Here is a 16,174-nt window from a genome sequence, read left to right as displayed (position 1 = left end):
AGTAACTAATATTATAATTACAAGTCAAATATTACACAGGATTACCAACCTGCAAATAAAACCTCACCACATCGGATAGGCTTACGAGGTCTTGTCCTTGGACCTTGCATTAGAGGTCGTTCTTGTGGTAAAAGCAAATAATTTTTGGCTTCATCCACAAGGTCTCTGGGTGAATACAACACAAGAATTAAAACATTTCTATACTAACACATAACAACTTGCAATTATAGTACCTTTACTTTAACATCACTTCATCAAACAGATCACCAGAAGTTTTAAGGCTCATCATAAAAACGGAAAGCACAGTGGAGAAGTGGAGGATTTAACAGAGCAAATTCCCAAGTCTAGGGCCAAGACAGTTAAAGGCACAGCAGCCAATTGTTTACCAATTGGAAATCAGATGAGCATGGGGCAATTAGTGGATCTTTGATATCATGAAGGACTCTCATGCTGTGTCCTATTTCAGAAAGCCATGCAGTGAAGTGTAGGACGAGAGCTAAGTTTTTAACATTTTGTTATTTATTTATTTACAGAGTGACACATAATAAACATATACCACCAAACTGAACACTCACAATTTTAATCTGTGTCTATTCGTGAAGGCTCAAGTAAGTGCCCAGTTAATATCTACCTCTTGTATAGAATTTCACACAATTTAAGTTAAAACAAGCTAGAGGAAGTTACAGAGGTAGGGAGATACAAATCCACGTACGGCCTTGATAATGACGAAGATGTCTTTAACATCTTTAACATTAGGGGATGCAATGACCTAGTGGTATTATCACCGGACTGTTAATCCAGAGACCCAGTTAATGTTCTGGGGGCCTGGGTTCAAATCTCACCATGGCAGGTGGTGGAATTTGAATTTAATACATGCCTGGAATTAAGAGTCTAATGATGACTATGAATCCATTGTCAATTGTCAGGAAAAACTCATCTGGTTCACTAATGTCCTTTAGGAAACGAGACTGCCACCCTTACCTGGTCTGGCCTGTGTGTGACTCCAGGCCCACAACAATGTGGTTGACTCTTAACTGCCCTCTAAGCAATTAGGGATAGGCAATAAATGCTGCCTTGCCAGCGATGCCCTCATCCCATGAATGAATAAAGAAGACAAAAGAAGACAAAAAAAGACACTGAAGCACAGACAGGCTGCAGCAACAGCAACAAGACAGCTGAAGGGGAACAACAGTTGAAGTGAATGGAGATCAACAGGATAAGATTAACAAGCATGAGAGCTTGGGATGGGCACAATTTCATATGGATAAAAGATGGGGGCAAGCCAGGACAGCACTTCAAGAGCAAAATCTAGATTTAACAAGGGCACAAATAATAGATTCTACAACTGATGAGTGTAATGTTGTTACCAAGGTAAAGGTATGAAATCTTTGAGGTGGAATCAATGTGTGGTTGGAAGCTCATCTTGGGATCAAACTCAGTACCATGGTTATAAATAGTCTAGCTCAGTTCAAAATGTTGTAAAGGGTAGAGTCAGTGGCCGAATTTCAGAGTTTCCGTTGGGGATCAAAGAAATTGGCTTCAATTGTACTTCTTATAATTAGAAAGAAGGAATTTCTTCACGTCTAATATTAGATGTTGGGCAAGAAGAGTGATAAATTGGAGATGGTGGAGTACTGCACAGAAGCACTGGAGGGGTACAGCTGTCGGCATACATGTAAAACATGATGTCGTGTTTTCCTATGGTACCACAGTGAGGTAGAATTTATGCAAAATAAGAGGAGGTCAGGAGTCATCCTTCGGGACTCCATCTATAAATACACAGCTGAGGGATGCTGTAGAGAGTTACGTTTGATGTGAAAGAAGATGGGGTCATAATTAATACTTGGGAACTCTAGACATAAACATACAATAGTAAGAAGATAAGCCATTGCATTTGAAACTTTGGCTACATTTCAATAGATAAAAATGGATCCAAGCGAAAGCCATATACTTAGATGGAGTTGGGCCCACTGCTGTTTGTCATTTTTATAAATGACCTGGATGAGGGCGTAGAAGGATGGGTTAGTAAATTTGCAGACGACACTAAGGTCGGTGGAGTTGTGGATAGTGACGAAGGATGCTGTAGGTTGCAGAGAGACATAGATAAGCTGCAGAGCTGGGCTGAGAGGTGGCAAATGGAGTTTAATGCAGACAAGTGTGAGGTGATGCACTTTGGTAGTAGTAACTGGAAGGCAAAGTACTGGGCTAATGGTAAGATTCTTAGTAGTGTAGATGAGCAGAGAGATCTCAGTGTCCATGTACACAGATCCTTGAAAGTTGCCACCCAGGTTGACAGGGCTGTTAAGAAGGCATGCAGTGTTTTAGCTTTTATTAATAGAGGGATCGCGTTCCGGAACCAAGAAGTTATGGTGAAGCTGTACAGAACTCTGGTGCGGCCGCACTTGGAGTATTGCGTACAGTTCTGGTCACCGCATTATAAGAAGGATGTGGAAGCTTTGGAAAGGGTGCAGAGGAGATTTACTAGGATGTTGCCTGGTATGGAGGGAAGGTCTTACGAGAAAAGGCTGAGGGACTTGAGGCTGTTTTCATTAGAGAGAAGGTTGAGAGGTGACTTAATTGAAACATATAAAATAATCAGAGGGTTAGATAGGGTGAATAGGGACAACCTTTTTCCTAGGATGGTGATAGCAAGCATGAGGGGGCATAGCCTTAAATTGAGGGGTGAAAGCTATAGGACAGGTGTCAGAGGTAGTTTCTTTACTCAGAGAATAGTAAGGGAATGGAACGCTTTGCCGGCAGCGGTTGTAGATTCGCCAACTTTAGGTACATTTAAGTCGTCATTGGATGAGCATATGGACATACATGGAATTGTGTAGGTTAGATGGGCTCAAGATCCGTATGACAGGTCGGCACAACATCGAGGGCCGAAGGGCCTGTACTGTGCTGTAATGTTCTATGTTCTATGAGCACAGAATGATCAACAATGCCAAAGACTTTAGATAGGTCAGTAATAACGATCAAGACTAGTTTATTATAAGAGTAGTCATAAACAAGATCAGCTATGACCTTGATACAGGTTGTTTCAGTGCTGTAACCAAGCCTGGAAATCGAAAAGAGGGATTAAGAAAAGGATTTTAAGAGGTGATAACACGTTCAAACACTTTGAATGGAAACGAAGTTTAGAGATCAGGTGGCAATTTGGTATTAAGGGAGGAGTTTTTCTTCTAATAAAAGATTAATGACATGAAATTCAAAGAACATGAATGTGAACTGGATGTCTTGCAGTCCAGGCACAGAAGCTGGAAGGACGGTAGTTTGTTCCAAATAGGATGGAGGGAGCAGGAGGTGAATCTCATGGACAAGATGGGCTTAAAAAGAGAGACAACAGCATAAATAATAGACAAACGCGCAAACTCAGAATTTAATGTAGGTGTAGAAGCCCATTGAGTCTGTTCCACCATTCAATGAGATTCTAGCTGATCCAAAGTCTCAACTCCACTTTCCAGCCTTCTCCCCATAACGCTTGATTCCCCTACAGATTAAAAATGTCTGTCTCAGCTTTGCGCATACATAACAACCCAGCATCAATCGACGTCTGCAGAAACAAGTTTCACAAATTCACAGCCCTCTGAAAATAAAAATTCCTCTTCATCTCAATCTTAGATATGTGATGCCCTATTCTGAGATTATGCCCTCTGGTTGTAGACTCTCCAACAATGGGAAACAACTTTTCTCCATTTACGCCGTCAAGTCGCCTAAGAATCTTGTGCCTTTCAATAAGCTTGCCTCCGATTCTTCTAAATTCTAATGTGAACAGGTCTAAAATAATAGGTAACATAGTCAGTGTATCTCCAGTGGAGCGTCGGTGTTCTGTCCCGCTTGTTATTTATATGCTTCAGTTTGCTGGGATGGTTGGTATTAGTTCCAGTTTTGTTTCTCAGTGATTTGTACACAGGGTCTAATTCAATGTGTTTGTTGATGGAGTTCAAGTTGGTATGCCAGGATCCAGGAAATCCCTGGCGTGTCTCTGTTTGGCATGTGCAATTATGAATGTGTTGTCCCAGTCGAATTGGTGTTCCTCGTTGTCTGTGTGTCGTGAGGCAAGTAAAAACCGGTCATGTCTCCTAGCAGCTGGTTGATGTTAATGTATCGTATAGTTAATTTTCTTCCAGTTTGGCCTATGTGGTGTTTTTCACAGTCTTTGCATGGTATTTTGCATATTACCCCAGCTTTGCTGGTTTTGGGTATATTAACCTCTCCTGTGACTAAAGAGGACAAAAAACTTCATCCGTGGCCTCAGCAATTTCCTAAGCTGCCTCCCTCAGCATTCTGGGATAAATCACATTATTCCTGGGGTCTTGTCTATCTTAATGCTTTTTCAAATACCCATCGTAGCGATTGTATAAAGATCAGCCAGGTGGCTTTCACAGAATGAGTTCCCTGACTGGATCAGATTAACAGCCCCAATCAGGCTGACAAATAAAAACAGAAGTGCCAGACATCCTGCCACTCTGAGAGCTGGCTCTGAGGGAGCTGAAAGAGTGTCAAGGACTTTATATGTGTAAACAAAGGGTGACTGAGTGACAGGTTACCAGCCTCTGTGGAGTTATTTCACCCAACACCTTTGTTTTTTAAGATGTTGGCATGCCTCAAACATCAACATACCCCTCCTGAAACTCACCATCCACCATGTTTTCTTTTTCCCATTGTGACCTGCCAATGCAAAGTATTCATTAAGGGCCTGACCCACTTCCTCTAGCTCCACACATGAATTCTCTCCTTTGTCCTTGAGTGGACCTACCATTTCCCTAGTTACCCTCTTGCTACTTACATACGCATAAAATGCCTTGGGATTTTGCTTGATCCTGTTTGCCAAAGTGCCACTTTCAGCCCTCCAAATTCCTTGTTTGAATTCTTCTCTTCTATCTCTGTATTCTTCTTGGGCTCTGTCTGCCTTGTTTCTGCCTTTTTGTTTTGACTAAACTCTCAATACCTCCTGTCATCCAAGGTTCCAAACTCTTGCCATCCTTACCTTTCAGTTTCACAGGAACATGCTGGCCCTGAAATCTAATTAATCAGCCTTTAAGAGATTCCCAAATGCTAAATGTGGATTTACCCTCAAAAAGCCACTCCCAATCTACCTTCCCCAGTTCCTGCCTAATATTTTTGTAGTTGACTTTCTCCCAATTTATGACTTACACCTGAGGGCTACACTTATCCTTGTTCATAGGCAGGTTAAAAATTACAGAATTATGGTCATTGTTCCTGAAATGCTCCCCCACTGAAACTTCAATCACCTGGCTGGGCTCATTCTCAGATCTGGTATGGCCCCTTCCCTAGTTGGACTATTTGCATATTGCTTTTTTAGAAAAACAATCCTGGACACATCTAACAAATTCCACCCCATCAAAGCCCCTGGCACTAAGCGCGTCCCAGTCAATATAGAGCAAGTTAAAATCTCACACCACAACAACCCTATTGTTTTAGATATTTTGTCATGATCTGTCCACATATCTGTTTTTCTATCAACCAGTGGCTTTTGGGAGGCCTGTAGCGCAATCATATCAAAATGATTGCACTCTTCCTATTCCTGAGCTCTACCCATTTGGCCTTGCTGGATGAGTCCTTCAAGATGTCTTCCCTCAGCATAACCGAGATATTCTCCCTAATTGGTAACTCAACTCTTCCATCTCTTTCACATCCATCTCTCTCTTGCCTAAAATATCAAAATTCCAGAACGTTAAGCTGCCAGTCTTGTCCAGTTCTCAACCAAGTCTTAATAGCTACAACATCACAGTTATATGTAATAATCTAAACAGTAAATTTATCTGCCTTACCTGTCATAAAAACAAATACACTTCAGACAGCAAGTCCTGCAGTGTTCAGAAACCCCGCCCTGTCGGTTCTTCCCGTTAGTGTTACTTACCTTAGACTCTGATTTCTCTTTGGTCATTTTATTTGCTGACCCACTGCTCTGCTTTCTGCTCCCCTGCCACTGTAATTTAAATCGACCAACTGCCACTAGCAAACCTCCCTGCCAAGATGTTGGTGCCCCTCTAGTTTAGGAGCAACCATCCTTTTTCTACAGATCCCACCAGTGCCGGAACACAGCCCAAAAATTCACATACTTGAAGCCCTCCCTCTGCACTAGCGCTTTAGGTAGGTGATCAACTATTCGATCTTCCTACTCCTAAACTCACTGGCACATGGCACAGAAAGTAATTCTGAGATTTCAACTTCCTATCTAACTCCCTAAACTACCTCTGCAGGGCCTCATCTCTCTTTCTGCCAATGTCATTGGTACCAATATGGACACAACCTCTGGCTGCTTGCCATTTCCCTTCAGAATATCCTGTGCCCACTCAGAGACATCCTTGACCCTGGCACCAGGGAGGCAATACATCATCCTGGAGTCTCACCTGCAGCCACAGAAACACCCATGTCTCTTGACTGTCAGTCCCCTCACAGTGGGCCAGTGTAGACCAGTGAGCCTTACTTCAGACGTGGGTGAAGTGTTGGAGAGGATTATAAGAGATAGGATTTATAATCATCTAGAAAGGAATAATTTGATTAGGGATAGTCAGCTTGGTTTTGTGAAGGGTAGGTCATGCCTCACAAACCTTATTGAGTTCTTTAAGAAGGCGACCAAACAGGTGGATGAGGGCAAAGCGGTTGATGTGATGTATATGGATTTCAGTAAAGCGTTTGATAAGGTTCCCCACGGTAGGCTATTGCAGAAAATATGGAGGCATGGGATTGAGGGTGATTTAGCGATTTGGATCAGAAATTGGCTAGTTGGAAGAAGACAGAGGGTGGTGGTTGATGGGAAATGTTCATACTGGAGTTCAGTTACTAGTGGTGGACCGCAAGGATCTGTTTTGGGGCCATTGCTGTTTGTCATTTTTATAAATGACCTGGACGACGGCATAGAAGGATGGGTTAGTAAATTTGCGTATGACACTAAAGTCGGTGGAGTTGTGGATAGTGTGGAAGGATGTTGCAGGTTACAGAGGGACATAGATAAGCTGCAGAGCTGGGCTGTGAGGTGGCAAATGGAGTTTAATGCTGAAAAGTGAAAGGTGATTCTCTTTGGAAGGAGGAACAGGAATACAAAGTACTGGGCTTATGATAATATTCTTGGGAGTGTGGACAAGCAAGATCTCAGTGTCCATGCGCATAGATCACTGAAAGTTGCCACCCAGGTTGATAGGGTTGTTAAGAAGGCGTACAGTGTGTTAGGTTTTATTGGTAGAGAGACTGAGTCTCAGAGCCATGAGGTCAGGTTGCAGCTGTACAAAACTCTGGTGCGACCATACTTGGAGTATTGCATACAGTTCTGGTCATTGCATTATAGGAAGCATGTGGAAGGATTGGAAAGGTGCAGAGGAGATTTACCAGGATGTTGCCTGGTATGGAGGGAAGGTCTTACGAGGAAAGGCTGAGGGACTTGAGGCTATTTTCATTAGAGAGAAAAAGGTTGAGAGGTGCCCAACTCACTAAATATGCTGTCCAGGACATTCTCAGCCTCATAAATGCTCCCTACTAAGTTCATCCACACCTCTAGGTATTCCATGCAGATAATCAGGAGTTGCAGCTGAACACACTTCCTGCATGCGTAGTCACCACAGATACTGGAAGTTTCCCTGATTTTCTACATATTGCAGAAGGGACATCCCCAGGGCCGAATGGCCTGTTTCCATACTGTAGGAATTCTATTCATTCTATTCTAAATTGAAAATTATGTCTGAAGCATTTACACACAACTTATAATACAATGCCCATAGCACAATTGATACAGTAATATTAACAGAAGAATGATTTCATGAGAGAGGAGGACAGAAAATTTCTAAGAACAGATGGGACTGGATGATATACTTTGTTGGTTTGTTGGGTGGTGGTGAGTGCAAAAGGAAGTGAAAATAAATTGAGCAAATAAAATGAAATTTGGATTAAAAAGGTGGATTGAAGAATATTTCCAGAAATGTAGAGAGAAGTAGGATTTAAAACTGATACTGGCCCTTAGCTGAAGTCTATAATCTATTCACAAACATGAGCTTCAAACAAAGGTTGAAGTGAAACAATGATAGAAAAAAGGCCATGTCACTTAACGAAAGGATGTATGAAGAGATACAAGGCTGGCAACGGTTCAAGTCGAGGGTGCAGTATAGCCAAGATGGGCTGTGTTCATCCCAAAAGTAATTTTAAAACAAGAAGTCATATTTCAGTAAACTGAAATTCTAATAACCTGAAATGTGCTTAATTCATTATATTTAACAATTAATAACATGTGACACACGTTCTTTATATCCTAGCTTAGTCAACTTTCAGGATATTTAAATGAAAATTTAGCTTTGAAGTTAGTAGTTTTAGTCGTGATGAACAAAATAATGGTATTCACTTCATTTGTGTTGATAGACATTTCTAAATTGCTCCTTATAAAATTGCATGGCAGCACTGTGATATATACCCTTGGAAGATGTAAGGCTGACAATTAAACACTTCCACGACAAAAAAAATTCAAGAAAACCAAATTAACTGCATAACTATACTAAAGCAAAGTCAGTAGACAGTAATTTATTGCAATGAATCTAGTATTAGAAACGAGGAAACCACCTGCTTTCGGATAATAAAAAGCTAACAAACTTTTCGCATACAAAGGCTACAAGTCAAATATGCACAAGAGTAGCTTTCAGCTGCAAGCCAATGAAAATAATAAAACTCAGCTGGTATGAAATCAATTTTGAACACGTACACTTGCAAAAAGTGAAGCTGGATTATTTTTCTCCTACAACCAAGTCAACAGAAAAAAAAATCATTGAAATGCACTAACAATCTAATCATGTCCATTACAGAGACACATATCTTCCTTTCAATAATAAAAATAAAAGAATAGTCTCTATCTTTTTGCATAAAACATCCACGTTCTCCAAGGCTCATACTAGTTCTGGACATTATCAGCAATGCCAAGGTTGCTACTGCAATTGCCTGACAAACATATCATACTATTGAAGGGAAAGCTATTATTAGGTTATCAGAATGAATTGGCCAGAGATTACTTATAAATAATTAAACTTTACCTTAGATATTATTTAGGCAGTAAACTACTCAAAAACCAGGAAACATGGATAAAGGTTTTGAAAATCTAACATCAAAAAACTACCATTTTAGGAGGTTTTGAATTTACAATCATTAGCTGTCAGTCAGGATCAGTTTTAAATTTCACTGATGTACAGTGCTCCCCATTGGACAAGGTGTTAAGTACTGACAAGCAGTAGCAATGTGCATGAGCGAAATCATTCTTTCAGTTTAGCAATGTTCTTAATACCACTGTGCTTGTAAGAAGTGGTTATTTTAACTACTATGTAACATTAGTTTGTCCTGTTGTACCCTAACCTTCACTGAGCGAGACATTTATAATATTCATTCCGGTAGAATGCATTACATGAGAACTGCATAGCCTCTCCAGTAAAATAAAGGCCTTTTCAGGTTCATTTGCATGAGGACAGGCAGGGCTCAAATTGCTGTTCACAAGAGGTACATGAAGATCACAGCATGATAATGATTAAGCCTATAATTTCCTCTCTCCTTCCTCGACACTTCTAATTCAGCTGTTTGAAACGTAGAAAGCAGGAAGGGGAAATGGAAGCCCAAAATTATTTTTTACTCCCCCCCCAGTTCATTCACAGGATGCAGGCATCACTGATCAGGCTAGCATTCACTGCCCATTCCCTAACTGCCCAGAGAGCAGTTAAAAGTCAACCAAATTAGGATTTGTGGTCACTTGGATAGGCACAGTTCGATTCGTGGTAGTCAACATGGATCTGTGAGGAGTAGATCATGCCTCACAAATCTGATTGAATTCTTTGAAGAGGTGACCAAACACATGGATGAAGGTATAGCCATGGATGTGGTATACATGGATTTAACTAAGGTGTTAGATAATGTTAGATAATAGGCTCATTCGGAAGGCAAGAAGGCACGGGATAGGGAGAAATGTGGCAGATTGGATTCAGAATGGGCTGACCCTTAGAAGACAAAGCGTGGTAGTGGATGGAAAATATTCAACTTGGTGCTCAGTTACAAGTGGTGTACCATAAGGATCTGTCCTGGGTCCTCTAATTGTGATTTTTGTAAATGATTTGGATGAAGGAGTGAAAGGGTGGATTAGTAAGTTCGTGGACAACACAAAGGTGAATTGAGTTGAAGGTAGTGGGGAGGGCTGTTCTAGGTTACAAAGAGACATTGATAGGACGCAGAGCTGGGCTGACAAGTGGCAGATGGAGTTTAACCCTGAAAAGTGTGAGGTGATTCATTTTGGAAGGACAAACTTGAAAACAAAATACAGGGTTAACGGAAAGATTCTTGGCAGTGTGGAGGAGCAGAGGGAACTTGAGGTTCATGTCCACAGTTCCCTGAAAGCTGCCACCCAGGTGGATAGAGTTGTTAAGAAGGCGTATGGTGTGTTAGTTTTCATTAAAAGAGGGATGAGTTCAAGAGCCGTGAAGTTATGCTCCAGCTATACAAAGGCCTGATTCGGCCACATCTGGAGCGTTGTGTCCAGTTCTGGTCGCCTCATTACAGGAAAGATGTGAAAGTGTTGGAAAAGGTGCACTGGAGATTTATCAGGATATTGCCTGGAATGGAGGGAAGGCCTTACAAGGAAAGGTTGAGAGAGCTAGGGCTTTTCTCTTTAGAACAAAAAAGAATGAGAGGTGACTCGATAGAGGTGTACAAAATGATCAGAGGTATAGATAGAGTAGACAGGCAGAGACTTTTTTCCCCTCGAGTGGATGTAGCTATTACGAGGGGGGCATAGTTTTAAAGTGAGTGGAGGTAAATATAGGGGAGACAGAGGTAGGTTCTTTAGTCAGAGAGTGGTAGGGGTGTGGAATACATTGCCAGAGAGGGTAGTGGAGTCAGCCTCATTAGGGGCATTTAAGGAGCTATTAGTTAGACATATGGATGATAGTTTAAGATATGGGTGGAGTTAGATAGACCTAGGTTTAGGGTAAAAGTTCAGCACAACATCGGGGGCCAAAGAGCCTGTACTGTGCTGTACTGTTCTATGTTCTATGACTTTCAATCTGGAATCACATGTAGGCTAGACTGGTTAAGGACAGCAGTTCCTTTCCTGAAGGAATCTTTGTAAATCAGATGAGACTTTCCTGACAATTGACGGTGGTTTCAGAGTCATCCTTTACGTTCAGATTTTTATTGAATTTAGTCTCCACCATCTACCTTGTGAACTCAAACCATGGTCCCCAGAACACTGCTTCCTTCTCTGGATTCACAGCCGAGCAGGAAAACCACTAGTCTATAGCATCCCCATGTGAACCTGTACTTCAAAACTTATCTTGCAGAGTCAACAGGTCACAGCCAAATCTCAGTAGAGTGGCACTCTGTTTCTGTCAATTCTGCTGTCAGCCATCAGCAACCACACAATCAATTTCACCACACTTCTGACCTTTACACCATTCTGGGAAACAGCTGCTGAAACAGTAACTCAACATTTGCTGCTTGCAGACAAGCTGTATATCTGAGATTTTTAAGGAACAAGCTAAACAACAAAATACATTGAGTCTTTCAGCAAATCTTCATTTGCCAACTTGGAATTTAAAAACAAAAATAAATTGTACATGCTGAAGTGAAGACTTGCAATGTGGATGTCTAAATGTATCTGAAGCTGTTTAAAAATTACCAGATATGAGCAGTATCTGTAAAATCATGCTGCATTAAGGGTTACATGCAGGTGAGCATTAACAAAAAGAATCATACCTGCACTCCTCATCACTCTTGATGAGAGGGTCAGAACCAACTGTACCCACCAGGAACTTGGGACTGAGCAGTGGCAGGCGAACATGTTGTAATACCTAATGTGAGGAAAGCAAATCAATATTATATTGGGAACTACTGACCCAAATAAATATATTGATGATAGCTTACTTTAAGAACCGATTTACCCTTCAGCATTACATAACAAATGCTCAACATGCAGAGTTTTACAGCCGTGTTCTTATTTGTAGCTCTCAATGCTGAGTTTCCAATATAAACGATGGTCACACTGAGAGGGTGTCAAGCAGGGACATGACACCCAACTTCTTTCTTTTCATTCATGGGATGAAGGCATCACTGGCTAGGCCAGCATTCTTGCCCATCCCTAATTGCCCAGTGGGCAGTTCAGAGTCAACCACATTGCTGTGGGTCTGGAGTCCCATGTAGGCCAGGCCAGGTAAGGACTGCAGAAAATATCTCATGACTCCCCGTTACTATCTTAACTGAAAATACAATAAACAAACAAGTCATCAAACATACATCAAACAAATCAATTGATCTAAACTTCTGTCAGTACGATTTTAGTCTTCTACTTTTTGAAAAGGTGTCATTACGTCTTTAGCTGGTGCTACACGACACTGCACCCCAGACTAAGGGAAAGTCCACTCGACGTTTTGGTGTCTACTAATGTGACACTGAGACTGCATCCTAGAATTTAAACCAAAAAAATTTTTGACATCCATGTAAAATCTCTTTCTGAAAGCTTGACAGGGGAAATAAACCCACAATGTAGGTAACTGTAACAGTAACAGGAAGCATGCAGAACTGTGTTAACCCATAAATGAAAGCGTTAAAATAGCAACATCTCAACCAGTTTAAGATTTTGAAAGTATCCACAATTACATATATACAGGATGATCAGAGTTTAGCATTCCCAATTACATATTTGCCCAACTAGGATTAAAAACAAAAATCACCTGTGCAACATGCCCAATTATCTCTTGCTGGCAGCAGAGGAGGAGGCTCAAGCAGTTCAGTTTAGTCACTAAAAGAAGCAAATTTAGGGCATATTGAAGGTGCAAGATGATCGGTCAATAAATTAGGCGAAGGTACATGGTAACACAAGTTGCAAGTTCACTCTAATTTCCCAAGATTCAATTCCTAAGGCTTCAATCAAAACCTACAGCACAAAGGAGGCTCTTCGCCACATTATGCCCAAGCTGCCAATGCTACAATGACCAAATGGAGGCCAGGCATATGAACAATCCAAATAAGAAAATCAGAGATCAAGTTATTCTAACTTAATTTGCACATCTTAATGGTTAGTTACAAATGTTACTGCATTATCATTAGCCTAGTAGTCAAGCATCTACTTTTAAAAAAAACCCACAAGATTCTCTACTAGAGAACTGTCTCTACTCTCAAGCAGAAAATAGCACTTGATTCAAAGATACACTACTGGGGGAAAAAAGTGAACAACTGTCATGCAAATCAATAATGAAACAGAAATTACTGGGAAAACTCAGCAAGTCTGGCAACATCTTTGGAAAGAAAGCACAGGTAATGTTTCAAGTCCGGTGGCTCTTCCTCAGAGCACACACTGTAGCTCCACTAACAGATGTGAAATTTTCCTGAATTTAATATACTAGTTGTCTCTATGGCCGATGATGTTATTCATCAAATTATTTCACAATACATATAGGGACCTGTTAAGATCGTGACAAGCATTGTGTGAAGGCAAGTGTTTTTTTCTTGCCTGAAACTGCTTTCTTAAATATTTAAGCTTTCACACTGCTTAACATAGGCCAGTTCAAATTCATGCTCACATTCTAGTTGCAAGTAACTCCAATACATGGCTGGTCCAAGACAGAGGATTAGTAGCAAGATTCTAATTAAAGCTCAGAAGTAAACAAGTCAGACAGTATGCAACATGGTTCTATGTTTCATTTAGAATGAGGAATTCTTGTTTTTGAAACTCAAGTAAAAGAAGGCCAAGGATTCAGATTTTCACCCAAAGAATGCCTACCTGGGGAAGCTGCGGGCGTCGCTCTTGAATGCTATATTTGACCCACGCCATGACTGCATTGAAAACCTGCTCCTCACTCCGCACGTTCAACTCATCACTGGAAATTATATCAATAAGTTGATTGGCTGGCAACAACATGAACTCTTCACTCTCCATCACCTGAAAGCAAAAATAAAGATAAATAATGGTGGGTTTTATCAAAGCATTGATATACAGAACTCTGCCTCAAAAAGAAAAGTTTCTGTCAATGCTGAGATAATGGGAACTGCAGATGTTGGAGAATCCGAGATAACAAAAGTGTGGAGCTGGATGAACGCAGCAGGCCAAGCAGCATCTTAATCCTCTCCCCATCCCCCTTTTCTGACGAAGGGTCTAGGCCCAAAACATCAGCTTTTGTGCTCCTAAGATGTTGCTTGGCCTGCTGTGTTCATCCAGCTTCACACTTTGTTATTTCTGTCAATGCTGGATTTCTTTCAGCAAAATAATCACTCGTTACTCAGGCTACTGGATGTAACATTCACAACATATTCCAAATAATCTGATGCCACATACCGGAAGGAATTTAGCAGTCATGTTGTTGGAAGGACTGCACACTCTGAAAACATGCAGTCTCTTAATTTCAAACACAGCAAATGGATAGACTGGAAAACACAGGACTTGAGTGCATTCTATCAAAGTATAAACAAGAATTTTGATTTCATTTTGGAGGTGGGAAGTAGGAGGTAGGGAGGAGAATAGGGGAAGGACAAGCAAGTTAGTCTTTCTGTAAGTGGAGACCTCATTTTACTCCAGCTAAATTGAGAATACAACCTATATACCTACAGATAAAAAGCTCATTACACAGCTAGGAGCTTCACATCAAAAGGAGGATATTCAATACTTCAGTTGAGCTATTTGATTCCAAAGTCAAACCTTCATTGGAAAAAATGGTAAAAACAGCTAACTCAATACAGAACAAATAGTGCCTTGGGGACCAATCAGATTGAATAGCTCTGTAGAGCCCTGATCAGTGAAACAACAGTGTACAATTTATTTCCCTAGCCATCTTCCAAAAAAAAATTACGGGAAAACTTCTCCTGTGGACTATGAATAACAAAATCACAGATGCATCCATTGGGAGAGAGAGATAATGGGAACTGCAGATGCTGGAGAATTCCAAGATAATAAAATGTGAGGCTGGATGAACACAGCAGGCCAAGCAGCATCTCAGGAGCACAAAAGCTGACGTTTCGGGCCTAGACCCTTCATCAGAGAGGGGGATGGGGAGAGGGAACTGGAATAAATAGGGAGCAAGGGGGAGGCGGACCGAAGATGGAGGGTAAAGAAGATAGGTGGAGAGAGTATAGGTGGGGAGGTAGGGAGGGGATAGGTCAGTCCAGGGAAGACGGACAGGTCAAGGAGGTGGGATGAGGTTAGTAGGTAGATGGGGGTGCGGCTTGGGGTGGGAGGAAGGGATGGGTGAGAGGAAGAACCGGTTAGGGAGGCAGAGACAGGTTGGACTGGTTTTGGGAATTAGGTTTTGATTTTGACACAGGCCATTCTCTGTCTTGCCTCATTAAGTCATCTGACATATTCATTAAGCAAAACTTAAATTGACACACCAGCTTTACTTCCCATCTTCTCTTGCAGAGACACAGTTGGGTTGGGTTTGGTTGGTTCTCCCAACGCTCTCCATCACACCATCGCACCTTCCAAACAGCATAAATTAGATTTCAACATGAGGGCCCTACATCCCATCTCTGTAACACAAGTAGCAACACTGGCATGCCACATACAGGTTCACTCAAAATCAAAACACCTTGAAATTACACACAAATGATGATGCTGTCAAACATCTAAATAAATTGTAATGATTGTAAACTACCTTGTGAGCAAGTTTGTATTGTGACTGTATCATTGCACACCTAACCAACGAAAATGCATTTCTTAACTATTTATTTTGCTCAAATTCAGGACCTGGACACAACTTTCTTCCACACTGCAAATTCCTAAGAATTTAAAGCTGCAGTCATTTATCATTTGGAATTGACATGTCCAGGTGCACATTTCCCAACAGAAATTATTTTAGCTGCCCAAATTGTCAAATGTTAACGTGTAATCAAAGAAGTACATTGATGGATACCAGACGACGACAGAAATATGCTTAATTGGGATTTATCCTAAAGTTAAACAATCTTTCAATATTCACTATAGGCTTGTACAAGGATAAAATTCTGGTTGAGCATGCGTGTGGGAATTCAAATCAAGAGGGATATTATGAGACGAATAAAAATGAAGTAACAGAGGGCTCTGGCAAAGGCTGAAAGTAGGTAGGCCAGATATAACTTAAGATCCTGCTATTGATGGTTTAGTAGGGATGTGTGCTAAAGAGAAAACACAATCAGCAAATTCACACAGAAGTAAAACCGCTTGCAA

The 16,174-nt window shown here is 41.0% G+C and overlaps 1 protein-coding gene across 4 annotated transcripts in view; it reads right to left on the bottom strand.

Annotated features, from left to right (window-relative positions):
• Window positions 1-16,174, bottom strand: part of klhl20 (kelch-like family member 20) — a 75,752-nt gene that overhangs the window by 22,696 nt on the left and 36,882 nt on the right. For all 4 annotated transcript variants that reach the window (XM_048539281.2, XM_048539279.2, XM_048539278.2 and 1 more), the window contains exons 3-5: window positions 13,760-13,918; window positions 11,737-11,831; window positions 50-165 (exon numbers count right to left, since the gene is read on the bottom strand). In XM_048539281.2, the coding sequence (XP_048395238.1) occupies window positions 50-165; window positions 11,737-11,831; window positions 13,760-13,918 (370 nt within the window). The remainder of the gene's footprint in view (window positions 1-49; window positions 166-11,736; window positions 11,832-13,759; window positions 13,919-16,174) is intronic.

Source organism: Stegostoma tigrinum, chromosome 8 (genome assembly GCF_030684315.1).
Source record: "Stegostoma tigrinum isolate sSteTig4 chromosome 8, sSteTig4.hap1, whole genome shotgun sequence".
Taxonomy (NCBI): Eukaryota; Metazoa; Chordata; class Chondrichthyes; order Orectolobiformes; family Stegostomatidae; genus Stegostoma; species Stegostoma tigrinum.
Note: the sequence above shows the minus strand (reverse complement) of the source record. Positions and strands in the feature narration are given on the sequence as shown.